The sequence below is a fragment of the Protomyces lactucae-debilis genome (assembly GCF_002105105.1).
Source record: "Protomyces lactucae-debilis strain 12-1054 chromosome Unknown BCR37scaffold_2, whole genome shotgun sequence".
In the NCBI taxonomy this organism is placed as follows: domain Eukaryota; kingdom Fungi; phylum Ascomycota; class Taphrinomycetes; order Taphrinales; family Protomycetaceae; genus Protomyces; species Protomyces lactucae-debilis.
This window is the reverse complement of record NW_024467994.1, coordinates 409,811-434,736: the sequence shown is the minus strand read 5'-3', so window position 1 is coordinate 434,736 and position 24,926 is coordinate 409,811. Positions and strand designations below refer to the sequence as shown.

The following is a 24,926-nucleotide window of genomic DNA, read 5'->3' as shown; positions in this document are numbered from 1 at the left end:
CTTGTCGAGCGCAAGCAATGCTACTGCTCAAGGCTGCGCTGGAAAATTGCGGATCTCACATTTCCACCAGCCAGAATTATAGCGATCAACAACGTCGTCTACGCTTCGGCATACGTCAAGTGGTCGATGCTCGTATTGCAAATATCACAGCGTTCGCCTTTGCTGCAGATTATGCTCACGAGCAGCATGCGATACTTCGCCAAGACGCCCGCAGAGTCCTTGTTCTTGCAGTGCAGATCGACTCTAGCATCCTATGGGCAGACTTCATTTCCCTCTCTACCACCAAGTATTGGTCTTCATCGGATAATATTTACACATTCGACAGTAACGCCCAGCTCTGGATTGCTGTCGCGAGGAGCTGCTCTGACGCCAATATGGAGCTTATGCAACGCTTCGTCGAAGTGGTAGGCACAAATATGGCACTCATCGACACCATCGAGATTGTTAGTGACATGTCATCGCAACACAAGGATGCAGTCATGCTCTTCAATAAGGCATTGAATGCATCCTCCTCCGCCATCACCAGTGTTTGCTCCACGATCGGCGATTACTGGGCCCCACAGCAGGCTCAAATCTTGCTTTCGCGGCCAGAAACCAACTCAGCACTGGTCTCTTGCATCATGTCCCCCAATGAAGAGATATACAAGGCTGTTCTCAATATTTACAAGGAAGCGTTTCAATCTGGTGGTCGTATTGAAGCTTTGCGTGCAGCCTTCCAGCGCAACTTTGAAAGTACGGTCGTCGGTTTTACCAATGCATTCAAGCTGTGGTCGCGCGAAGCTGTGTTCAAGTCTGCCGTTCGAATTGTGCGTTCAGCATCCAACATCCTCGACATTCTCTTTAACACTCGAAATGGCCTGGTCGTCAGTTCCGAGGGCGATATTGGCAAAATCAGTGGCCCGCTTTTCAAAGAGCTCTGGATCAGTCTATGGAAAATGCTTGAAACTGCATACCGCATGTCCCTGCCATGGTCAGTCAACTTCAATAAGGAGCAACTCATCGAATTCATGCGCGATGTACTGGAATGCAGCAATGCCCTTTTACGGTACTTTACTGGCTTTGAGAAGATCATCCACTCGGAAGCAGGCACTGTCAGCTCAGAACGACAAAAAGAAATGGACGCCCTTCTGCTCAATCAATGTGTCACAGCGGTCAGATCGTTGACTGCTTGGCTACGCCTCAATGACTTGGAATTACTCCAATCATGCGTGCGTTTGGTTTGCGACATCTTGATGCGCCTCGCCAAGTCTGGCGTTCGCATCAATGAGGAGAGCGTAGCTGCGTTTGACAAGATTATTGTGAATAGCAAGAAAAAGAAGAACAATCTCACAGAAGCCCAGCGAACGGAAATCTTCATTGCGCTCAGCGAACACACCGACTACATTGAGATTCCAGATGATGACAGCCAGGTCTCGGTGCCCTCTCGGCCTCCATCTGCTCCGATTGTCATACCAGATGCTCGGACTGTCCCTCGGACAACCATGTCAGTGCACGAGCAGATGAAGCAGGCTTCTGCACGCTCGAGTCAGCTGTCAGGGGATAAAGGACGCAGCATTTCAGCTGCCCTCAAGTCTGCTTCAGCTATGAGTACTGTCAGACAGCCATCTGCGCAATCAGCTCAAGCTCGTGCCGAGTATCTGCGGAATCGCGCCGCTCTACCAGCTGCATTGCGGAAGCCAGCTGCCAAAAATGTCTCTGCGGGTGCAGTCAAGCGTGACGAATCATCAGCCTCTGAATCAGACAGTGACAGTGATACCGAAGGTCTCTTCAAAATCAACGACCCAGCAGCAGCACCGAAGATCAAGAATGTCCAGAAGCGAACTGTTCAGATGGTTGACAGCGCCACCCCTCTCATGAGACGCCCTATTGATGTGCGCGCTGAGCGAAATCGCGTGGAACAGAACTTGAGGGCAAGGACGAATCCGGACTTGACCGGACTACATATGCGCTTGCTGAACTGGGATCCATGTCACGATAGTCTGCTTCCGCCTGATCAAGGGGAAATCACGCTTGCCAACATGGCCAAAACATACCAGACTGCGCATGCGTATTCTGCCGTGGTGGAGCCTCTTTTCATGCTCGAGACTTGGCAGCATGTTGTCGCATCAAGGGATGCCATCAAGCCGAAGGATAAGTTTCGCTTGACCCTGCAAACTCGATCTGCTGTTGATCGCTTCGTTGATCTCTTTGCCACCATCAAGATGGACCTTTGGCAGAAGTATGTCATCACAGAGCCTGATCTGTTGTTGCTGTCAGCCACTGATAACATGGGCAAGGGTACGACAGGTGCTGTTGAGCGTTGTCTTGCCAAGGTGCAAAGTATTTCCAAGAAGCGCGATTTTGTTGAGATTGCTCTTCGAACGGTGCCAGGCAGTGCTATGGTCAGACATTTGCGGCCCACTGTGGAACTCTGGGCGGCCAAGCTGACATCACTGACGCCAACTCACCGAGAGTACGCCACGCTCAAAGCGCTGCCGTACTACGACTTGTGTGACTTGATTGTGACTGGGCGACCAACAAAGCCTGTGCCGTCACATTCCAGTGATCTTGGGAAGCTTATGCGAGCCTATGCCGTAAATGAACCACAAGCCAAGGCCATCGATGCTGCACTCAATAGTACTGGATTCACATTGATTCAAGGACCTCCGGGTACTGGTAAGACAAAGACTATTCTCGGAATGGTCGGCGCCTTCTTGAGTGCTTCAGCAATACATGGCACGGCCATCTCCTTGCCTGGTCAACGGCAGCAGACCAAGAAAGAAGAGCCCATCAAGCGTAAGATTCTGCTATGCGCGCCGTCTAATGCCGCCGTGGATGAAATCGTCCTGCGTCTCAAGAGTGGCATCTTTGACAGTCACGGGAAGCGCTATGTCCCCAAAGTAGTTCGGATGGGCATGAGTGATGCAATCAACGTCAATGTCCGAGATGTGACGCTCGATGTGTTGCTTGATGAGATGTTGATGAAGAATGAAGAGAATCTCAAGGGCAAGAACACCTCTGGAGGCGATCCGGCTGTATTACGCGAGAAGCTGAATGACACATTGAAAGAGCGAGATGTGCAACGCGCCCTGCTCGAGCAGGCTCGCAAGGAGGATCGAAACACTGGTGAAATCGAGGTGGAGATCAAGAAGCTGAATAATCGCAAGACACAGCTTGGTGAGCAGCTCGACGAGCTTCGAGACAAACAATCGCAGCGGGCAAGAGCGAAGGACATTGAACGGAAACGCTTCCAAACGCAAATTCTGGCAAATGCAGACATCATCTGCGCGACCTTGTCAGGGTCTGGTCACGAGCTCATGGCAAACGTTGCGGTCGACTTTGAAACAGTCATCATCGACGAAGCATGTCAAACGACTGAGCTTAGCGCATTGATTCCGCTCAAGTATGGCTGCACGCGATGCATCATGGTCGGCGATCCGAATCAGCTTCCGCCAACTGTACTATCAACTGAAGCAGTCAAGTATGCTTACAACGAGAGTTTGTTTGTGCGTATGCAGCGCAACAATCCGAACGCTGTCCGGCTGCTTGCCATTCAGTATCGCATGCATTCGTCAATCTCTCGCTTTCCGAGCAAGCAGTTCTATGACGGTTCTTTGCTCGACGGTCCAGAGGTGGACTTGCAGACGAAACGTGCCTGGCACAACAGCACCATTTTCGGAACCTACCGTTTCTTCGATGTCGCCGGCCGAGAACAAGAAACGGCGTCTCATTCAGTCTTCAACAATGCCGAAGCCTACGCTGCCATGGATATCTACAAGAGACTGCGGCACGACTTTTTCGACATTGACTTCGACGGACGGATAGGCATCGTCACACCGTACAAGGAGCAATTCAAAGTCATTCGCACCTTGTTTACGAAGGAGTATGGCAATTCGATTTTGAGTTCGATCGATTTCAACACAGTTGACGGCTTCCAGGGGCAGGAAAAGGACATCATCATTTTTTCTTGCGTTAGGGCAAATCCAAAACGCGGCATTGGTTTCTTAGCGGACAAACGAAGAATGAACGTGGCTCTGACGCGAGCCAAATCTAGTGTCTTCATTCTGGGATGTGCTTCTGCTCTGAAGCAAGACGCTGTTTGGTCAGCCTTGGTACAGGATGCACAGGAGCGAGACCTCTTCTCATGCGTCGACAAGGGTACATTCAGCTCGCCGACTCGAATCGGGAACGAAAATGCTAATAGTCCTGTCGAGGTTCGAATCAAGGACGATGTTAGCAGTGACGAGGAGGGTGAAGTGAGCAGCAAACGTCCTCTGTCAACCTCTCACCAGCCAAGTAAAAAGAGGCACAAGACCCTGACTGGCTCACAATCGGGAGACTTGCGACCGCTGGCCATCAAGCAAGACGCACAAGCAGTGAAGATGCCCATAGAGATCATGGCGGTCAAGAAGGCGTCTGCAGCGATCACGCCGAGGGGTGCCTCTGCTATGCAGACTGTCAAGACTGATAGTCGAGCACATCCGCGGCCTCCTGCAGCTGCACATGCCAATCATGAACCAAAAATGCCGGTAAAGAACAAACCGGCCAGCTCACTCTTCATCAAGCGCAAGCGATAGAGTTGACAGGAAGGTGTTGGTAATGCAGTGATGTCTGCTTGTCTTTTGGAAACTTCTTGAAACCGCTTGGAGAGGCGAGGCCTTGACATGAGGGCTTATCCAGCCTGGGGTTTCGGATGATCTTGTGTTTCCATTTGTACAAACATAAACAACACTACTTAAGTTGTCGAAATCCTTTTTTGACATCAGCTATCTTCTAGCCACAATGCACGCATACACTGTGATCTTCAATGTTCTCTTCAGCACAGTAACGGCTGTTCCAGTGGCGTCGCCGCAGTACGACTTCAGCGGCGGCTTCGTCGGTGGCGGTCTCGGGGTCAACTCGCTGGGCGTCGATCCCGTCGCTGTCGCCAGTCTGCAAGGACTCGGAGGAGGAATCGGTGGACTTGGAGGCCCAGCTCTCGGTCTCGGAGGATTTGGAGGTGGCGGGGGGCTTGGCGGACCCGGAGGCAGTGGCCTCAATATTGGCAACATAGCTCAGGCACAAGCTGGCGCTGCACAGACAATTGGCGTGACTGGCTTGGCAAACAGGTAAGTGTTCCTGCCCGACCACGGCACAGCTAACAACAAAGCGGATTGGGTAGTCTAGGCGGTGTGGGTGGTGGTGGTCTAGGTGGAGGTTTTGGTGGTGGTAAGTTTCAGCTGATTAGTTTCAGAATGCTGACTCCAGGAATCTTCTAGGCCTCTGTACGTAGTGTGTAATCGGTAATGAACTCTTCCACTAGCCATACGCGACATGTGCATAGCCTGTGTTTGTTCGTTGTCGACTCAGACCTGCCGCCGTTTCAGTTGGTGTGAGCCGAGACGACACGAGCGAATGTTGCAAATGATCATGAAACATGCCCCAATTGCAGCAAGCGTTAAAGGCCAACGGTCGGCAAAGTCGATCAAGCTTTATCACCATGATTAGCAAGAGTCTTGCTGTACTTGTGCTCGCCTTTGCTGCAGTAGACGCTTTGCCAGCTGCTGGTCAGTTAGAGAAGCGACAATTTGGCTTCCTCCCCGCAGCAACCGGCCAAGTGGCTCCAGTGGCTCCAGGTCGTGCCACTCGCCTATCCGAAAACGTCTTCCAAATGAACCCAGTCGACGCCAGGTCTCCCTACTCGTCAATTCTCATGATTTTCCAGATGAAACAGCAGACTCCCGGTGACGCCATCTTAGATGAAGCGAGGCGATACGCTAGCATGATTCAGCAGCAACAGCAGCGTGGTATGGCCAATGCTGGACAGCTTGGTGGCCAAGTCACACAGTCTCAGCAGCAACAGCAACAGCAACCCGCTGTCGTGCCAGGAATGGCTCCTCAGGCAGGTTTGATCTACCAAGGAGCATCAAACACGAATACAGCGATGCAGCCATCTCCAAATTCGACGCCAGCCAATGCTGTAGCCCAAGGTCCAACAGTTGCAGCAGCGGGCCAGACAGGATCTGCCGGCGCAGGCAACCCTACTGCTTTGCCAGTAGCGCCTGCCGCGCTGCCGACCGGAAGTGGCGTGCAGCCGACAAATGCGACGGTCGTGAGCAAGCGCCAAGAACCAATTGTTCAGATGCGAGAGGGACTCGAGTTAAGCAAGAGAGGCGAAGGGCGTCAGAATACTGCGACAGGCACATCAGTCCGATCAGAGCAGCACGCAGAATCTGCGAGTGGTCCGAAGAAAGAACAGCAGCACAGAGAGAAGGTGACAATCAAAGCAATCTCCAATGAAGGGTCCAAGGCTGCTGGATCAGCCCGTGTTCACATTGCCCTGCGTAATGCTGCATTGAAGGACTCCATGGAAGGTTTGACATCCCAATAGTTGACGTAGCGTGTGTCCCAACTCACAATCGATGATTTCTTCCTGCATTCTTGATGATAGATTCCAACTGTTGAACGCGCTTTTCAGTTACGGACAGAACTTCTTGCATAGCCGAGCCTTGGAGAAGTGGACCGCCAGTCTTCCGCACTCCATAGATGTCACCAGATGCGGTCATGACAACGGTAAGACTTTCTGCACAGAGGTCGCTCTCGTCACCATCAGGATCTGCGAGGATTTTGGCCTTGAAGACGCCAAACTCGATGACGAATGGGACCGAATTGACCTTTAGAGGTACAAACACCTCCCTGCAACGAACGTCATTCAGCTCAAGATCCCACACAGCTTCTGGAAGAGATGTATTGAGCAGTGCAGATACCATAGCCAGAGCAGAGGCCGAGAAATGAGCTGCAGACGAAGAGAGACAGATGATGTCAATGTAAAGACACCAGACTGCTTTGCCGCTTTCAATGCAAAGATCGCCGAGGTCAACAATGCCACAATCCTTGAGGAAGGTAGATAATTGATGAGCTATGCTTTGCTGCAACTCGCTGGGAGGGCCGGCCTTATACTTGCTCGAGCAGAGGGGGCCGATCTCAATATTGGGCACAAGGTAGCCTATGCTTGGCTCAGTCACGGAGGGTTCTGCAATCTCTGCCCTAATTCCACAGACCATGACTGTTTCTCCATGTCGTACGACTGCCGAGCCTGCAGTGTTTGAGAGTGAGGAGCTCGTTATGGAAACATCGCGAAAGTCTGTAAGCTGCCGACCTGATGGACGGACAGGAGGTGACGCTTCGAGATGCTGTGCCAGGAACTGTGCAGGCACAAGCCTCTTGTATAACTCTGGCGGAAAGGTCAGTGGCTTCAGCTCAGCCATCGTGAGCTAAGCTACGCAATCCAGTATGTACTAGTGCATGTGTCTTGCAATTGTTGGCTGCGCGTAAATTTGGAAAGTCGCACGCTTCGACCGCAGCGTCCACGCACTTCAGTCGACTTCAGGCTTCAGCTCGTGCTGATAGGCTTCATTTAGCTCTAAAAGCTCCACTGTGGTTCGTCTTGTCATATAACACCGGCTAAGCAGCAGGTGCGTAGCCAAGTCTCATGTCTGTGAAACGCCCGGCCGATGGTTCTGCGCCGAAGGATGTACTGCAGTTCACGAACCTGGGCGCAGGCGCCGAGGTGGGCAGATCGTGTCACATCATCCAATTCAAGGGCAAGACGATTATGCTAGATGCTGGCGTTCACCCTGCTTACAGTGGTCAGGCGTCATTGCCATTCTATGATGAGTTTGATCTCTCTGAGGTCGACATTTTGCTCATTTCACACTTTCACTTGGATCACGCTGCAAGCTTGCCACATGTCATGCAAAAGACAAACTTCAAGGGCCGTGTTTTCATGACACATCCGACGAAAGCTATTTATAAATGGCTCATGTCTGACTTTGTGCGTGTGAGTTCCGCTACCAGCGGAAGCGGTGAAGTGGATCAGCTCTATTCCGAAGCAGAGCTTGCCAAGTCGTTTGAATCAATTGAAGCTGTCGACTACCACTCAACAACGGTCGTCAATGGAATCAAGTTCACGGCTTATCATGCTGGGCATGTTCTAGGCGGCGCCATGTACTTTATCGAAATTGCAGGAGTCAAAATATTGTTTACAGGTGACTACAGCCGTGAGCAAGATAGACATCTCAATATTGCTGAGGTGCCGCCAGAGAAACCTGATATTCTCATCACGGAGTCGACGTATGGAACTGCCACGCATCAATCGCGCGTGGAGAAAGAGGCCCGCCTCACCAATCTCATCTCAAAGGCTGTCCTCCGTGGCGGTCGGGTGCTGATGCCCGTCTTTGCGTTAGGGCGAGCGCAAGAGATTTTGCTCATTCTGGACGAGTATTGGTCGAATCATCCTGAGCTACAACATGTGCCCATCTATTATATTTCTGCTCTAGCAAAGAAGTGCATGGCAGTATTTCAGACTTACATCTACACAATGAACGACGCAATTCAAGCAGAGTTCCAACACCATAACCCCTTCATTTTCAAGCATATTGCATCAATTCGCTCACTCGACCGCTTCGATGACATTGGCCCAAGTGTCATGCTTGCATCTCCAGGAATGCTACAAAATGGCAACTCTAGAGCACTCCTGGAACGCTGGGCGCCAGATCAAAAGAATTTACTCATGGTCACAGGCTACTCAGTAGAAGGTACTATGGCAAAGCACATTATGAATGAGCCCACTGAGATCACTTCAGTGATGGGACAAGGGGGCGGTGCATCGAATGTGCGTATTCCACGTCGTATGGCTGTCGAAGAGCTCAGTTTTGCAGCGCATGTCGATTTTACCCAAAATCGCGACTTTATCGATGCCGTGGATGCAAAGCACATCATCCTGGTTCACGGCGAAGCACTCAACATGGGAAAGCTCAAGAGTGCCTTGCTATCAAAATATTCGCCACTTCGGGGTACTGATCAAGAGAAGCATGTCTGGAATCCAAAGAACTGCGACACGCTCGAGTTGGAGTTTGTGAGTGTCAAAATCGCCAAGGTCGTTGGGCAACTCGCTACACAACATCTGTCCGTTGATGACAAGCCTGCTTCTGATCTGATTGCTGGCATTTTGGTGCAGCGCGATTTTGAGTACAAACTTATGGCTCCTCAAGACTTGCAGGAAGAGTCTGGCATTGGTTCAACAACCTTGGTGCAGCGTCAAAAGCTGCGTTATCATGCTGGGCCAGACTTGGTCGAGCACCATTTGAAGCAGATGTTTGGTGCCGTCAAGCGGCTTCCGCTCAGCAAGAAAGAGAAGGCTGATGCTGAACAGGCCGCGACCACTGCATCCAAGAAGACCTCTGGGAAACTGACGGGTGTTGTGGAAAAATTGGGCGTGATGGATCTTGTTACTGTGATGATCGATACCATAACAAAGCGATTGACTGTCGAATGGGCTGGCGGCAGTCTGTCTGATGCCGTTGCTGATGCAGTCCTTTGCATTCTTGCCGGCATTGAATCCTCCCCAGTCTCGGTCAAATTGTCCAGCAAAGCCTGCAATCACGGCCATGCCAAGGATGAGGATGAGAAACATGATGTACTTGGCTACGGCCACGCAGGCTTGACGGTCGATCAAAGGAAGGAGCGCATACGCATGTTTGTTCGACAGCAATTTGGCAGTTGTGATGACACGGACAATGGCATCTCTGTTGAAGTGGACGGCAAGGTGGCAACTGTCCCTTGGCATGATCTGACTGCAGTCGATTGTCCGTCAGCAGCACTCAAAGCTAGGCTGCAGGGCATTCTCAAAGGTGCAGTGGATACCATTGCGCCATTTGCTGAAGAGCAGGAGGCTATCACGAAGGAGGGATACGAGAGACAGGCTCAGAAAGCATAGTCATGGTCAAGAAGCATATTTATACATAACTGGCATATCCTAGCATACTAAATTGGGAAGCCACCTGCCAAGTCCATCACCTGTTGAGGGTCAACTTGCCTCTTGATGGCGCGAAGTCTCGCTAGACCTTGCACGCCATACATCTCCTCCGGTGCCGTTGTGGACAAGGCGTAATTTGGGTAGCTCAATCGATTGGCTTGGTAGATGCCCTCGTTGATAGCGACCTGCTTCAGGGTGGCGATTGATTGACGCATGATCGCTCTCCAGTACTCGTCTTCCGATGCACTGAGCCAAGCGAAGTACAAGTTGAGCGGCACTGGGGAGTTGGCATGAGGAAAGGCACTGTCAGTCGCGTGCTTTCCGTAATCGGTGAAGGGCTCGATATCATAGGAAAGAAGTGTTCCAGCACGAAGGATGGACAAGGTCCCGTAGTGCTGAGACTCGTTATAGACAGCCATCATAAAATTCTTGGTCAGACCTGTCGTACTCAATGTTGCGAAAGCGCCACGAGAACCTCCCTGAAGCTGCGACGGTGTTCCGGCAGCGAAGCTTGAGAAGGTCTGTGCTCGAACAGTGGAGAGAATAGGCGTGATGCCGTCGTAGACATTGAACGCAGCCGGCTTGCTGGGGCCATCATAGAATGAGAGCAGAATAGCATTAGGCACAGCACCACCATTGACAGTGAGGATGACTGCAGCCTTCGGGTCTTGGTTGTCAGTATTGAACTTGTCCGTCGCGGCAATCAGGGCTGGTAGCTTTGTTGCATCAAAGATGGAAAAACCACCGTAGACCTGGGCTGACTGTGCAAATGTCTTGAGCTTGATGGACGTGACAATGCCGAAGCGATTCAAACCTCCCTTGAGAGCAAAATATAGATCAGGTTTTGACGCATCCACCGTTGTGATTGTTCCATTGGGGAGTACAAGATTGTAGCTGATGACAGTGTCGCAAGTCAAGCCGTATGCTTGGGTTTTCCACGAGAATCCTCCACCCAAGGTGAAGCCTCCGACGCCAGGACCAGCAACTCGGCCACCTTTTGTTAGCACTCTGAGTGGAAGAAGAAGAAGAATGCATACCAACAACATTGACCCCTGAACCCTCGAGGGCATTGAAGACTTCAGTCCAGATGGACCCCATGCCAACGGTAGCAACGGTTTTGTCTGCATTCAAGGTTGTTCCCTTGAGACGCACTAGCGAGATATGAACACCAGGAGTAGCAGAGAAGCCAGGGTTCGATGCATGACCACCGGACTTGACTGCAAAGGGTGTACGTGACTGACCAACAATCTTCAAGACGGCCGAGACGTCCTGTGCAGAGGCAACCTCAACGAGACATGTTGGAACATCTGATGAAGAAGTCATCCAGTGACTGATACCAGTGACGAAGTTCGGCGACAAGTCCGTCGGGTAGTAAACCTTGCCGGTGATCTGAGTAGCAATGTTCTGGCATACCGCACTTCCACTCAGCAGGCCACCAAGTAAGGCGCCTTGCGCGCAGGGCAGCGACAAAGCAATCGCAATAGCTGTAGCCAGAAACGAGGGCATAGTGCGTTACTGTGTGTGTGGAGCAGCACCTCCAAAGAGCCGTTCCCTGACTTATGTATTGTGGTTGCTTCGCTGGGCGCCCCAGACTGTCGCCTTCGGTGACCTTTCCTCATATGTGATTAGATTGACAGGTCCCTAGCAGCGGCTGCGAGCAAGCGACAACGGGCGGTCAAAACGCAAGTGGGAGCTTTTGCAATTGCACTACGAAAGTCTACGATTGCCTGCTGCGGGCAAGCACAGAGGCAATGCAAAGCTTCCGTGGATGATCGCCGTCAATGGCTGCCATGCGGAGCTAATGAAATTGAAAGGGAACACACATTTTTAGATTCAGCAGTCCGACTTCAAGAGTCAAGAGTCAAGACCTGACGACAAAGCTGCATTACCACGGCCTTGGTGGCCTAGCATAATGTGTTCTTAAGCTTAATATGTCTTCCACTTCTCGTAGCGTGGAGTCCACGGCCATCAGACGTCGCTGTCAGGTGTCATTCGGTCAGACCAGTACGCACGTCAGCGATAGCCCGTGCACATTAACCCGCATTGTCGGCTCTGAAGACGCAGCGTTTTGGCAGTCTGGGGAGCGTCTTTGGTGGCCAATGAAAAAAGCTGTGAGCCAGTGGCCGTGCAAAGTTCGAATTAAGCTGAGGGTTTACGGCTCGTGCAGCGGAGTCGGTCTCATTGCTCAGTGACTGCGTCTAGAAACCACTGCTTTACACGTCGCTGCTAGTGTACCAATGACTCAGATCAAGCACAAAGAGGCCTTTTTGTTCGCCTCGTCTGGGTCGACAGTCTTGAGTGTAAAGTGCGCTGATCTTTGACCGGCCATCTGAACATGTCTTTGACTCAAGCCTGATACGCTGACCTTGATGCAGTCCTTGCCGCTAGCTGTAGCTAGTACGTGTCAGGCACAGCTTTGGCGTAAGCTCAAGTACCAAGTATGGGAAACGATGGAGGAAGTATCCCATCTCGCGATGAAATGGTTCGCACCAAGGCTGCACCCAGAGCGAAAGACGACCTCAAGCAAGCAGCAAAACAAGATGCCTGGTCCTACTGCGCACTGTCACGTTCGCAACTGACAGCACCGCTGGTATCTGATGGGCATGGGAAGCTGTATAACAAGGAGAGTATCTTGACGTATTTGCTCGAGCCGTCAGAGTTTGCGGGCGACGCGTCAAAGCAAATGGCGCATGTTACATCGATGAAGGATGTCGTGGTATTACAGTTGAGTAAGAGCGGCGACAAATATATCTGCGAAGTGACTAGAAGAGACATGGATGGCGCGACGCCCTTCGTCTATCTGACTCCGTGTGGTCACGCACTGGCGAAGGCGGCACTGAGCCATTCAGATGATCGCGTGTGTCCAGTATGCGACATGGCTTTTGATGAGCGCGACATTATACCCATCAATCCGGAAGAGGCCGACACCGCGCGGCTTCAAAGTCGGCTGGAGGCATTAGCAGCAGAGGGCTTGACACACAGCGGCGCACCAATGCGCAAGAAGAAGCGGAAGGCGACAGCGACAACTGAAGATGACGCTTCGAAGGCCTCAGGGACGAAGAAGACTAGGGCTGTCAAGGAAAGTGCTGTGCAAAGCGATGCGCTCAAAAGCATTTTCCACAAGTCTTCGGGGCAAGAGGAGAGAGACGTCAGCTTCATGAACAGAGGGACAGTCAGCAGAATAGCATAGCAAGTGAACGAATGGCCAATGATGAATGTACAAACAAAGGCGATTCAGCTCTGAACAAAAATTTATAAATGCAACGCCTACGCGTCCACGTCCACTTGTCATTCTCAAGCAGTGTCTAGATGCTGAGCTCTCTGGGCGTCTTTACCTTCAGACACACTCTCAAGCTGCCAGTGATACATTCTAGTCCTCTTCAGGTCTTGTGCAGACGCTCCCTGCTGAGTAACACACTGCAATCAAGAAGTTCAAGGTCTTATGCAACATTCAGAGACACATCTGTTGCAAGCAGGGCTCGTCAGAGTATAGCAAAGCCGTCCGTGCTTGAGAAATGGTCTCGGTCTCAGGGCAGGAATTTCAAGCCTTCGCTGTTCCGTCCGGCACTGTTCGCCATCTTCTTCACTGGCTCAGCTTTCTCTATTGCCTACTACGCTGATACCCACGGCCATGTCATTCGTGATCGAGACATCAAGACAAAAGTGCTCACTGGGATCATTGCTCTCAATTGTCTCGTCTTTGCGCTCTTCCATATCCCGCCTTACTGGGCAGTGGCGAGACCAATCAGCCGCTTCCTCAATACGTACGGCTCAGCGACACTTCAAGGCTGTACACGCAACCCAGTAGCCTTGTTGACCTCTGGCTTCTCGCACAGTGAGATTTGGCACCTCGGCTTAAACATGGTCGGCTTCTACTCTATCGCAGGCGCCTTGTACGACTCAATGGGCACGAACCAGTTCCTTGCCATGTACACTAGCACCATTGTCCTCTCATCCTTTGCGCAGCTCGCTCTGACAGCTTTTCAAGCGCGTCGTGGCATCATGCCTATTGGCTCACTGGGTGCCTCCGGTGGCATCTATGGGTTACTTGGTCTCCTAGCCTGGTACCAACCAGGGGCTCAACTAGCCCTTATCTTTCTCCCATTCATCCATTTTAGTCTTGGCTACGCATTCACAGGTATGATGTGTCTTGATGCAGCAGGTGTTGTACTTGGCTGGCGCCGATTTGGACATGCTGCGCATTTCGCTGGTGGTGCGATAGGCTTTGGTCTTGCTGCAACGGGTGTGCCTGTGTGGTGGGAGCGTGAGCGGAGAAGGGCATTGGCAATACGACTTTCTACATGGGGTCGATGATGCGATTATCTCATGGTCTGGGTTGGCAGCTGAAGCCTGGAGGACGCGTAGCCTCCAGACAGTCTGCTGTTGAATTTGTGCTTGTTGAGGGAGAATGGTCGCCTCATCGCGCATGAACCCATCTCTGGGTCTGATGACTACGACAAATCATATTGTGACTGGTGAACATGGCACTGCTCCTCGAAAGCACTTTGAGTGAAGTCTCAAATGGCAATTCGACCATCTCTTAGTGTGGGCTGTCGACAGTTCCCAGGGGACCGTGCATGCGTTGAGTAGATGCTCGTGCCGTTGCCCCTGAGTTGGCTCGACGATCCGTAAATCTCGTAGCCGGATAAGTTGCTACATACATTCAGATTTCGCGATGCGATTGAGGCATGTGCTTCGTTTGCTGATCATTTCTGAAGGCTACCAGTCCAGGATGCGATTCTCCTTGACGACTGAAGTTTCGCATCGCAGCTCAATTCAGGCGTCTTTCCGAATTTCGTGACCATCTGCAACAAAGGGCCGCCCTTTGCATAAAGATCAGCAATCACGAAAATACGACGCTCTCAAGTTTACGAGAGTCAAAACGCAGGACTTGGATTGCATCCCTGAATCAGTGAGTTACGGTTGCCATGCAATATGAAGTGAGATGACTATGTCGGGCAACTTAACTCTGCTGGTATAGAAGCATCTGCACGACCAAACTCAGGGTCAGAGACTAGGAGTGACTTGCAATTGCACAGATGAAGGTCATTGAATCATGGTGCAGCGGAAGAGGGTTCGTGGGGCGGTCAGTCAATGGGCAAGTTGGGCTTCAAGTTGGGCAACAGGGCAAAGGCCAATTCTGTGATGCCAGACCTACACGGCATCTTGTCTGCAAGCAGCAATTTCATGCTTCTCATCCCCTTGGCCATGGAGGCCTGGCTCGTTTTGTCCAAGAAAAAGTCTGGAGACGGGCTGCTCGTACTGCCAACGCAACACCCACTGTTGCAGCTCGCTAGCCTCTCATATGTTCACGTCTGCAGATGATGCGATACAGAGAAATAAGAGACAAGAGAAGGATGGCTACATAGTACATAGTACATGGTCTACTGCTTGTGTGACGGTGCAGATGCTCGTTTAGATGGCTGCGTGTGATTGGCTGTCGTGTCGCGCCCCTGATCCAGATCTAAGCGAGCCGCAAAACCACAACAAAAGCAAGAGCGACACACACGACCTGCCAGGCGGCCGTCCTTCTCTTCCTCGGACACGCTCGGGCAGGCAAAGCTCAGCAAGAGCGCATCGACCGTTCTTCCTGGCGCGAAAGACAAAAGACTGACTGAACCGAGGATCACAACGGAATAGACTTCTGCAGCAACGCAAATCACACAGGCGTCGTGAAAAGAAGTACTGTTCGACTTGCCAATTGAGCCATCCGTCGCGCTGCTCTAGACTGCAAAGCGACGCTACCGAGCCTGAAAACCACTTGTTCGAGCGACGAGAACATGCCGAGTACAATGCGCATGAAACGCAGCTCAGAGGACCCCGTTATGCCGCCAGCAGGTCTAGCAGAACCAATGCCCGTAGGCTCAACGGCGCTTCTCGCAGAGTTCCTCGCAACAACAGGGCCCGAAGACATCTATCGCAGCAATTCACAGACAGCGGCGCAGCCAATTATCAAGCCAAAGAAGAGTATCGTCAACCTCAATTTCCTGCGCAAGCGGCCGACTGATGCGGAAAGAACGCTGCCAGATGCGATTGACAAGCGCGTCACGTCGACGGGTAAACCCTTCTTTGCTATACGTACTGCACATCCGACAGAGACGGTCGACAGAGCAGTTCAGGCCGATGCTGGACGAGAAGCAATGCCCAGGCGACCACAAAGGCCGGACGGCATATTGCTCTCGGAATACGATCAGGGGGTCATGACGGACCAACAGGATACACGAGGTACCGATACGTTTCAAGTTATTGAGTACGACTTTGGCAAGCGTTCTGCACCGCAGACAGCATCCACTTTTGCATCTGGTCATTCCCAGCACACAAAAGAGCGTGCTGAAAGGCATTCACCAGAACTACGGTCAACATCACGCAATGCTTCAATCTCGTCATTACAAGATGGACCTCCCCTTCGTCATCCTGGGATCCGGGGTGCGAGTGTCACAACGACCATCACAGCAGGATCGCGTTCTATCAGGACTCATAAAAGTGGCGCAAGCACTTCATCCTTGTCTGTTCACTCCCAAGCAGAAAGACCCCTCTCACTCGACGACTCACTCGAAATGCTAGCATCCATGAGTGATCATGCTAATTCCGAGAGAGGAGACTTTCATTCACCCGCACTTAGCGGTGTCAGCCCCATGTCTGGCTCACCTGTCGAGTTGATGCAGCCCTTTGGACCACTACAACCACCATCAACGCCAGAACGCTCAATAAAGCCAGACGATGGTGCCACACCGCGTGTTGTTCCACCGACCATCACCATTGGTCTGTCACCGACTTCAATGACCGGTAAACTTCGTATGGCAGCTGCAGAACACGCTGCAACGCGACGCATTGAGCAAAATCCTGCCGCGAACAATTCTGTTATATCTCGACCACATACGACCAGTATGATCTCTTCCAGTCAAGCGAGACTGATTGCGCCTATTTCGCCCGAGCGTGCACAACGACCACTCTTCAGCGTGCCAGATGTGCCATCTGCACAAACACAAGCGACGCAGGGAGGCTCTGATCTGGACAGGCCTGAGAGCATTGACTCTGGATTAGGCAAGACGCCACGTAGTAGTGAGGATCTGCATGGACAAGCTCCTCTTTCTGGTGAAGAGGCATTGAAGCAACGGCTTGCCAAATTGGAGGAACGCAACGAAGCTTTGGAACGTGTGCTGATTGGTTTGCTCACACAACAGCTGAATGGTAAAGATGGTACGTTGCAAGACGTGGAAAGGCTGGAGCAGCAAACATCATCAACGCAATTGGATATGGCACACGTGAGGCAGGCTCTTGGTCAGCTTTGAAAAGATTGAATACTGGACGTCGTTCATCATCTTGCAACCTTTAATGTTTCTTCTTGTGGAACCATAGTGATCTTTACCTTTCCCTCTGCATTTCATCTTTCTCTAATCGATTCCTTAAGGCCAGTCAGCCCGTCAGGTCTATACGACAAGCAAAGCGATGCAATGTTGTTGAAGTGCCATCTAAAGTCGAAAATCTACGAAGGAGTCCTTCTTCCAAACGCAGATCTTTCTGTGGTACCATCATCGCTGCTACAGAGACGCCTCATGTCTTTTGGATTCTCAATTGATTCACGATAGTTGATTTTGCATTTTGCCTTGACCGGGAGGCTCGCGTCATGTTATTGAGCTGTGAATAAGACCGGCATTACGTTCACTACAGACTACATCGCAATGACAAGAGGACCCAGGCTGCGCAGCTGACCTTGAGCAAGTCGCTGGACAGCATCCCTTGGGACGTTTAGAAGGGGCAAAGAAGGCGGAGCAGCGAAGCTTGATCTCCTGGCTGCTTGGATCAGCAGGCTGTGTAAGGACTCTGAAGCAGGAGATAGGAGAAGATATGCGAGAAGGGCGACGAGTCTCTCTCCATCAAGCTGATCGTCGAGGGAAATGGTGTCGCTTTGAACAGGCTCGATATCAAGATGAGTGACGGCCATGCCACGAAGCGCTTAATGACAGGCATCCGGCAGCTTCTCCTGGACTAGGAAATGTCGTAACATGATACATTCGAAGTCAATGCCTTGCACAAGCGTTACGCCATGCACTTTTTGGAAAACCCCTGAAATTCTCAGATCACGAATTTGGAAGTGTCAGTCATGCTCAGGAAGTGAGGTTCATTGTAGTCTGCGAGCAAGTGACGTGGGATCCAAGCTGATAAGTCAGGCTACATTGTACCCAATACTATTTGGCTCAAACCCTATACGCAGCGATGGTCTTGGTCGTTGTGGTCAATCTGAATGCGCTCGAGTTGGCGACGTCACAGAACTGGCCGTTGGAAACGTCCGATCACTCCAACAAATTTGAACCTCAGGAAGCTGTGATGCCAGACAGGAGCTTTGATCTATGGTACTGGCCAAATATTCCCGGGCGAGGCGAATTCATCCGCGTGCTGTTTGAGTGCTCTCGCATCAAGGGCATCCATTACACGGACAAAGCTCGCCTGGACGGGAATGCAGACATGGACTGCCTGCTACCTTACTTCTCACATGAAGCACACGAGCTTGGTCCCTCAAGTGCGGAGCTAGCAGGTCCATTCTTTGCACCACCAGCCATTCATGATCTAGAGCATGATTTCTGGCTATCACAGACTGGTAACATTGTGAGCTACTTGGCACCCATCGTGAACTTGGTTCCAAATGCAACATACAGCGTTGACATGACACCTGACAAAGCCGCACGCATCCAAGCGAGCGTTGCATCTCGCTTCTCAACGCTACACGATTTCTCTGTTGAAGCACACGATTCGCACCACCCAATCGCCATGATGTCGTATTACGAGGAGCAGAGACCACAAGCACTGCTACGTGCTGCTGACTTTAAGAAGAATCGTATTCCTAAATTCTTGGGGTTCATTGAGCGTTGCATTGAGAAGAATAAGCAGTTGTGGGCGCAAGAGAAGGAAAAGTACCCAGTCTATGCGGAGCCGCTTGTCGGCTTAGATGACGAAGAAGCTGATGGTGCTTGGTTTGCATACCCACGCTTGACCTACGCTGACTTGGCGCTCGGATTTGTGATGGAAGGCATGCAGTTTGCTTATCCGAGGTGCATGGGTAAGCTCATGCCAAATTATCCGCTCTTGAGGGAGTGCTTAGAGCGCATCAACAAGCTTGAAGCATTGCAAGCATACAAGAAGAGCGACCGACGACCACCTCTTGGAGACGGCCTCTTCAGGTACTACCCAGAAATGGACGATGAAAAGTAATCTTCCGACATACTTGCAATTTATCCACGCTTGCATCCATCGCCGCCATTGGCATGCGCATTGTAGAGTGACACGTCGTCTTGTGCAGCTTGCTCCACGCCAGCATCACTCAGTGCAGTACCATAGCCACCAGGTTGTGTACCTGTCTTGATGCGAGCATTTCGAGCACGTGTCGCTTCGAGATGCTCGAAGTAGCGGTCCGGTACGCCCGTCACATACTCTCCTGAAAAGACACCGACTTCAAAGCCTTTGACGTTTGGATTGCTTGATTCTGCTAGACAGGCTTGGACAAGCTGATCAAGCTGCTGGTAGATGACGCGATCAGCACCAATTTCGCGTGAAATATCTTCCGCTGTACGTTCGTGTGCAACGAGATCTTTACGGTCCGCCAGGTCAATGCCGTAAATGTGGTTATGCCGGATTGGTGGTGCGCAGCTTGCAAAGTAGACGCGGAGAGCACCTGCATCGCGAGCCATTTGCACAATCTCGCGCGATGTTGTGCCGCGTACAATGGAGTCATCTACAATCAAGACATTCTTCCCCCTGAACTCTTGACCTTGGGCGTTGAGTTTGCGGCGGACGTTTTGGCGACGCATCTTTTGGCCTGGCATGATGAATGTTCGGCCGACGTAACGGTTCTTAATGAAACCCTCTTTGTAATTGAGATCCAGGTATTGTGCCAACTCGAGAGCACTGTTGCGCGAGGTATCGGGAACCGGTACGACCACGTCAATCATGTCCTTGTAGGCTGGACCCAGAGCATTCACAACTTCAGCGGCGAGCTTCACGCCCATGGCTAGACGCGAGCGATAGATGGAGATGCCGTCCATGATACTGTCTGGTCGTGCGAAATAGACATACTCGAAGATATCAGGCGTATAAGATTTCGCAGGCACAACTTGACGTGCCGTAACTTGTGGCGAACCATCTGTCGCTTCCTTGACTTTTCGCTGCCGGATGATGACACAGTCACCGGGAGCAATGTCCCGCATATTTTTGTAGCCGAGTTGGTCAAGAACGACACTTTCAGAGGCAAACATGTAATCTGTTCCGTGCTGCGTTTGTCGTTCACCTAGAACAAGGGGTCGGATGCCATGAGGATCCCGAAATCCCATGATGCCGAAACCAGCGAGCATGGCAACGACTGCATAGCCGCCTTCACACTTCTTGTACATACTCTCGAGTGCGGTGAAGAGATCCTCTTCATTGATGCGCACTTTACCAGTCTCTTCCAAAAATGAAGCAAAGACATTGAGTAGCAGCTCCGAATCAGAGTCCGTGTTGATGTGTCGATGCGCCGTCTCATCTAGGTATTCCTTCAACTCGGCCGCATTGACGAGGTTGCCATTATGTGCGAGAGAGATTCCGTAGGGTGAGTTGACATAAAATGGCTGTGCCTCTGAATTGGCAGAGCTGCCGGCAGTGGGATACCGGAGGTGACCCAGGCCCATGTTACCCACAAGGCCTTGCATGACGCTAGTACCGCCAAAAACGTTGGAGACCATGCCATTGCCCTTGACTTGGTAGAAGCGACCTTTGGGCCCACAAGTCACCATGCCAGCAGCGTCTTGGCCGCGATGTTGGAGGATGTAGAGGCCCTCGCTCAGGTCGGCACAGGCAAAGCCATTCGGGTTGGATAGGAGACAACCAAGAATGCCGCACATCCTGAAGAAATAGTCAGCATTCTGTAATAATAGCTGCAAGGGGCCAGGACGATGGGAGAGAGCTCAGGCAAAGGAAAAAGTTGTCCTCAATGCTCTTTTGAAGCTGGGATTTCTAACATCTGATTTTGCAACATCCTTGCTGATCGCCTGGCTTTGCTATACTTACCTTGGAGCTTCTCGCAGTACTGCAGGCTCGTCTGCACCGGAAAACAAGTCGCGCTGTTTCCTCCCCTTATCGATGTCTTTCTTGTTTGCGGAGGATTGAAAAATGTCTGAAAAGTCGCACGCCAGGACAGTCACTTCTACTCTGTGCTATGTAGAGGATATGCAGAGGGCAGAGCTGCTGATCTGGTGAGCTGGTCACGAGCATCAAGATAAAGACACACTCTCGAACTCATCATCCTTGGCAGCTGATCGACTCATGGAGGGCGGAAATGCGTCTGCTGGTGGCTCTGTCGCTTTCCCCTTTCCCTTTTCCTCTCGAGTGAGCGCCGCAGGCTCTGGTTCTGTGGCTTCCGTCGGTGCTGCCTCTGCTGGAGATAACACGACCTCTTCTACCGTCTCAGTCTCTTGTGTGGGCAACTCCGAGCTTGAGGTCGTTTCGTTCGCGGCTTCAGTCTCTTCTGATGTGCTTTTGAGTCCGACCTTCTGGGCCAGCTGATCTGCACCTTCTGCGAGGCTTTGTTGCACAGCGACAGCGCCAGCCTTGACTTGCCCGGCTGCTTCTTGAACCTTTTCCACAACAGTCTCTGCCACACTCGAGTCCTCCTTTAGCTTGTCGCCCTCGACGGCTTTTGTCATTGTAGGTGCAGAACTTTCAGTGTCCGCTGTAGCAGTTGTCGCTCCAGCGGCCACAGTTGTTGTGGCGGCTGCAGCAGCAGCAGCAGCAGCTGGTCGTTTCTGTCTCTTTGACGGATCAGAGTCCAGGTACCATTCACCCACACGAACAAGCCTACCTTCACGCTCACACGCCTCCACGAAATCAGGGACCACCACGGGTATATTGAGTTGTTGCGCCTTGACAAATTCATCACCCATGCCACGATCCGTTACGAAGTGCGTCGTGTCAATACGCACCTGTTCATGTGGTGGTTTCGCACCAATGCGACGTAGTGCTTCTTCGAGCGACGCGCGGTCTGCATCACGGATATGACCCACGCAGACATTGAGACCCGATAGATTCGTCATCTTGTGCGTCTTGATCTTGAGCGCATTGGACGATTGTGTACCAGCGGTTGTTTTAAGCACAAGCTGGAACGTATAGTCGGTGTCGAGCGCCAAGCCAGAAAGTTTCGTTGTTGTGGTTGTTGCATTGGGTATCTTGCCGAGCTTTGATCCATTCTTGTAGAGCGACATGCTGCGCATCTCTGCCGTTGCAAGATCCAACAAGTCCCACGCAAGAACGACACTGGTCTGCGTTGTATTCCGCACGCTGAGATTCGGTGTAGACGGTGCATGGACGCCAAATAGCGAGCGTATCTCTTCCTGTAGCTTCTCAAACGCCCTAGTCTCTTCCTCTTCCTTTGTGGTGTTTTGAGCGACCGCAAGATCGATGATGCTGCCGGCTGCGATATTGGGTGGGAGAAGCAGCGACGGGAATTCAATGAGGTGATGGTCTGCAGTCAGGAGGATGGCCATGCCTGCATCGAGCTTTGCGACGGTGAAGCGCGACTTGCTGGATGCCATGGCTGTCTCTCGCTTGGATCTACTTGTCTGTAGACTCTCTACTAGACTGTCGCTGCTGGTCGTGGTTGCTTGTTGTCGCCAGAAATGCAAACTCACGCAGCAGACCAGCCCTTCTCCCTTGGTTTAAGTTGGTTACTGGGAGCAGGCATCAGGCAGAGAAGAAGCACGAAGCATCAGACATGGTCCAGCATGATCTATGGACATATACACTCTCTACTTCTCGCCAACATAGTCGTACACAAGACGCACATTGCGCTCCAGGGGCTTCGACGTGCACTTGAAGGCATTCTTCCTCACCCATCGCTTCTGCGTAGTACCGTCAATCTCCAAGTTGCAGTATCCAGAGACCACATCAGCCGTCCACTTGTTCTTGTTGGCGGTAGGGTCGGATTCTGAGTGGATATAGAGCAATTTGCCCTCCGCATCAAAGGACTCTGGCAACCAGTCTGCCTTGAGCCACGCGTCTGTGATTTCCTCTGGCTTCTTCGTTGTAGAGGTCGTCAGCATGTGTCCGTAAATCTCATGGTTCGCAGCATGCGGCTTGTTGTCCAGCCAAATCTCCTCTTTCGCACCGGGGATATTGGCGGCTTGAGACGCAGATTCAATCACGGTGACGCCGTCGACTTGTTTGACGGTGTTGGTGACACTGACTGTGACCATACCGATGGCCTTGCGTTTGATGAAGCCGACACCTTGTGCGGCAAGGACATCGTCGTGCTTGTCAGAGAGGATCGTGTTCATGTTGAACTTGCCCTGGTTCAGGTAACCGGCGTGTGCTGCTGGTGCTGCCATGATGTTCAGCAAGGACTATACTGTAGGAGATGTACAGAGACACAAGGGCAGCTGTCAGGGCTCTTATACCAAGAGATCCACGCTCTGGTCTAGACGCTCTACAGAGAAGGAGGGGTCCCGGCCCATCTCGCGCCTCCCACGCGGCTCCGTCACTTTCCCATCTCTTGGAGCCAGCGGGGAGGCCCAGAAGCGGCTCAATGTCGCACAAAACCATGGCTGTACTTGTGCGACGCATATGCACAGACAGCGGAGGAGCAAGAGGAGTCCTTGCATGTAATCTCAACAGTCAGACCTCCTATTGATATGTTGTACGACAGAAAAAATGAGGACACAGCCATGTGGGCAGACTGTCACCGTCCAAAAACAATCAAACAAACACCCAATCTTCATAGCACTAGTACTCGTGATAGCACAGCCTACTTAAACGACCGCTCGCCTGCAAGCCATCGGTTGAAGAAGTCCAAAGCCGCCTCAGGCTGATCATATGGCACCATGTGTCCAGCCTCATACACCGTCAAGAATGTGAAATCACCCACACTCTTCGTGATACCCATCTTGGTACCCTTCTTGACCTTGCCGATATCACGCGAAAGTGTCCATTCACTCGTCTTTTGCTTTGCAAACTTGGCGTGATCCTTGTACTCGAGTGCATTCACCCAAGCTTGGTTGCCGAGCCAGTTGCAGATGAAGTCTGCATCACCTGCGTAGATGTTGACGGGGATACCTTGTTCAAGGAGGTAAGGGACAGCGAGGTAGTATGGCTTCATCCAGTCACCGTTGAACAAAAAGTTGCGGTTGATGTTCATGTTGCACGACTCGTACGTGTCAACTTCTGCACCAAGCTTCTTCATCACTTCGGGTTGGTTGAGGTAGTTTTGAATCCAGCCCATTTGTGGGTAGCACAGGTTGGCGGAGTCCTCGCAGTTGCCACGAATGTCATACACGTTCCTGCCAGTCTTTTGATAAGGTCCCATCATGACATTGTTACAGTACAAGGACGCAGGCACACAGGTCCATGCAGACTGGGAGTTGTAGCAGTTTTGAATCAAGCTTGCGCAACGAGGGTAGCTGGCCTCCATACCATCACATTCAGTCTTGGAGAGGACAGCTTCGTATCCACCTTTACCGCAAGCCATGTTGGCATACTCCTTGTACTGCACGAGCGGGTCAGTCAAACCATTGCCAATCAAGATAGTCTTGAGGTTAATCTTGGGCGTCTTGGACTTGCGCTCCTCGACAGACATGGCGGAGAAGGCAGCAGGCAGATGCTCTGAGGACTCGCCATTGTTGTGCTCAACAATCTCCTTGGCAAAGACGGGAATGTAGTGGCCAGCGTACGACTCACCTGCAATGGAAAAGTCCAAGTCGGCGTACTCTGGGAACGTCTTGAAGAAGAGTGCAAGGAAAGCATAGACATCCTTGCCTGCAGCCACGGTATCAGAAACACCCTCACCATATGAGTAACCAACATTGAGAGGCTGGTCCAAGAAGATGACGGAAGCGTTGTTGTTCCAGGAGTGAGGGTTGTGCTTGATGGTCTTGCCGTCACTCTTGATGCTAGCGGGACCAAGCTCAAAGAAGAGTCCCGTCAGACTGCTGCAGCCGGGACCACCGTTGAGCCAGAGCACAATAGGATCATTCTTTGGGTCATTGCGAGACTCGAAGAACCAGTAGAAGAAGTGCTTGTTCTCCTCAACATCCAAGTAACCAACGTGTTGCTTGGTGTCATCCACGCCGAGACCCTTGCCTGCCTTAGAACGCATCTTGTGGTCAGGGAAGATGTCCATCGTTGTGATGCT

At 51.7% G+C, this 24,926-nt stretch overlaps 12 protein-coding genes across 12 annotated transcripts; 7 read left to right on the top strand and 5 right to left on the bottom strand.

Moving 5' to 3' along the window:
• Positions 1–620: 620 nt before the first annotated feature.
• BCR37DRAFT_343095 (AAA domain-containing protein) lies at positions 621–4,556 on the top strand (the record flags this gene model as incomplete). The annotated part of the gene is made up of 1 exon (XM_040867476.1): positions 621–4,556. One exon carries the CDS (start codon positions 621–623, stop codon positions 4,554–4,556), a length of 3,936 nt encoding a protein of 1,311 aa, XP_040727836.1.
• A 205-nt stretch (positions 4,557–4,761) lies between these two features.
• BCR37DRAFT_385421 (uncharacterized protein) lies at positions 4,762–6,349 on the top strand (the record flags this gene model as incomplete). The annotated part of the gene is made up of 5 exons (XM_040870349.1): positions 4,762–5,087; positions 5,141–5,187; positions 5,238–5,250; positions 5,303–5,348; positions 5,411–6,349. 5 exons carry the CDS (start codon positions 4,762–4,764, stop codon positions 6,347–6,349), a joined length of 1,371 nt encoding a protein of 456 aa, XP_040727835.1.
• Positions 6,350–6,371: 22 nt separating this feature from the next.
• On the bottom strand, positions 6,372–7,226 carry BCR37DRAFT_343179 (exosome complex component rrp43; the record flags this gene model as incomplete). The annotated part of the gene is made up of 1 exon (XM_040867483.1): positions 6,372–7,226. The coding sequence occupies one exon, from the start codon at positions 7,224–7,226 to the stop codon at positions 6,372–6,374; it is 855 nt and encodes a 284-aa protein (XP_040727834.1).
• Positions 7,227–7,328: 102 nt separating this feature from the next.
• On the top strand, positions 7,329–10,139 carry BCR37DRAFT_376313 (beta-lactamase-like protein). The gene has a single exon (XM_040868570.1). It carries the CDS (start codon positions 7,451–7,453, stop codon positions 9,734–9,736), a length of 2,286 nt encoding a protein of 761 aa, XP_040727833.1. The 5' UTR covers positions 7,329–7,450; the 3' UTR covers positions 9,737–10,139.
• BCR37DRAFT_343476 (uncharacterized protein) lies at positions 9,784–11,281 on the bottom strand (the record flags this gene model as incomplete). The annotated part of the gene is made up of 2 exons (XM_040867507.1): positions 9,784–10,769; positions 10,813–11,281. 2 exons carry the CDS (start codon positions 11,279–11,281, stop codon positions 9,784–9,786), a joined length of 1,455 nt encoding a protein of 484 aa, XP_040727832.1.
• A 934-nt stretch (positions 11,282–12,215) lies between these two features.
• BCR37DRAFT_332620 (Rtf2 RING-finger-domain-containing protein) lies at positions 12,216–12,788 on the top strand (the record flags this gene model as incomplete). The annotated part of the gene is made up of 1 exon (XM_040867070.1): positions 12,216–12,788. A coding segment is annotated over one exon (573 nt), but the record flags the coding sequence as incomplete, so codon positions are not given.
• Positions 12,789–13,435: 647 nt separating this feature from the next.
• On the top strand, positions 13,436–13,909 carry BCR37DRAFT_334995 (uncharacterized protein; the record flags this gene model as incomplete). The annotated part of the gene is made up of 1 exon (XM_040867165.1): positions 13,436–13,909. A coding segment is annotated over one exon (474 nt), but the record flags the coding sequence as incomplete, so codon positions are not given.
• Positions 13,910–15,277: 1,368 nt separating this feature from the next.
• Positions 15,278–17,151, top strand: BCR37DRAFT_376310 (uncharacterized protein). The gene has a single exon (XM_040868569.1). It carries the CDS (start codon positions 15,556–15,558, stop codon positions 17,065–17,067), a length of 1,512 nt encoding a protein of 503 aa, XP_040727829.1. The 5' UTR covers positions 15,278–15,555; the 3' UTR covers positions 17,068–17,151.
• An 841-nt stretch (positions 17,152–17,992) lies between these two features.
• Positions 17,993–18,985, top strand: BCR37DRAFT_385415 (uncharacterized protein; the record flags this gene model as incomplete). Its single annotated transcript, XM_040870348.1, has 1 exon — positions 17,993–18,985. One exon carries the CDS (start codon positions 17,993–17,995, stop codon positions 18,983–18,985), a length of 993 nt encoding a protein of 330 aa, XP_040727828.1.
• A 20-nt stretch (positions 18,986–19,005) lies between these two features.
• On the bottom strand, positions 19,006–22,335 carry BCR37DRAFT_390693 (uncharacterized protein; the record flags this gene model as incomplete). Its single annotated transcript, XM_040870898.1, has 3 exons — positions 19,006–20,650; positions 20,816–20,951; positions 21,036–22,335. The coding sequence occupies 3 exons, from the start codon at positions 22,333–22,335 to the stop codon at positions 19,006–19,008; spliced, it is 3,081 nt and encodes a 1,026-aa protein (XP_040727827.1).
• Positions 22,336–22,548: 213 nt separating this feature from the next.
• Positions 22,549–23,127, bottom strand: BCR37DRAFT_385413 (uncharacterized protein; the record flags this gene model as incomplete). The annotated part of the gene is made up of 1 exon (XM_040870347.1): positions 22,549–23,127. One exon carries the CDS (start codon positions 23,125–23,127, stop codon positions 22,549–22,551), a length of 579 nt encoding a protein of 192 aa, XP_040727826.1.
• Positions 23,128–23,543: 416 nt separating this feature from the next.
• Positions 23,544–24,890, bottom strand: BCR37DRAFT_343223 (Alpha/Beta hydrolase protein; the record flags this gene model as incomplete). The annotated part of the gene is made up of 2 exons (XM_040867487.1): positions 23,544–24,356; positions 24,426–24,890. 2 exons carry the CDS (start codon positions 24,888–24,890, stop codon positions 23,544–23,546), a joined length of 1,278 nt encoding a protein of 425 aa, XP_040727825.1.
• Positions 24,891–24,926: the final 36 nt, after the last annotated feature.

Excerpts from the sequence above, each read along its gene's own strand:
- BCR37DRAFT_376313 (XM_040868570.1), top strand. The coding sequence starts at position 7,451 with ATGTCTGTGAAACGCCCGGCCGATGGTTCTGCGCCGAAGGATGTACTG.
- BCR37DRAFT_376310 (XM_040868569.1), top strand. The coding sequence starts at position 15,556 with ATGCCGAGTACAATGCGCATGAAACGCAGCTCAGAGGACCCCGTTATG.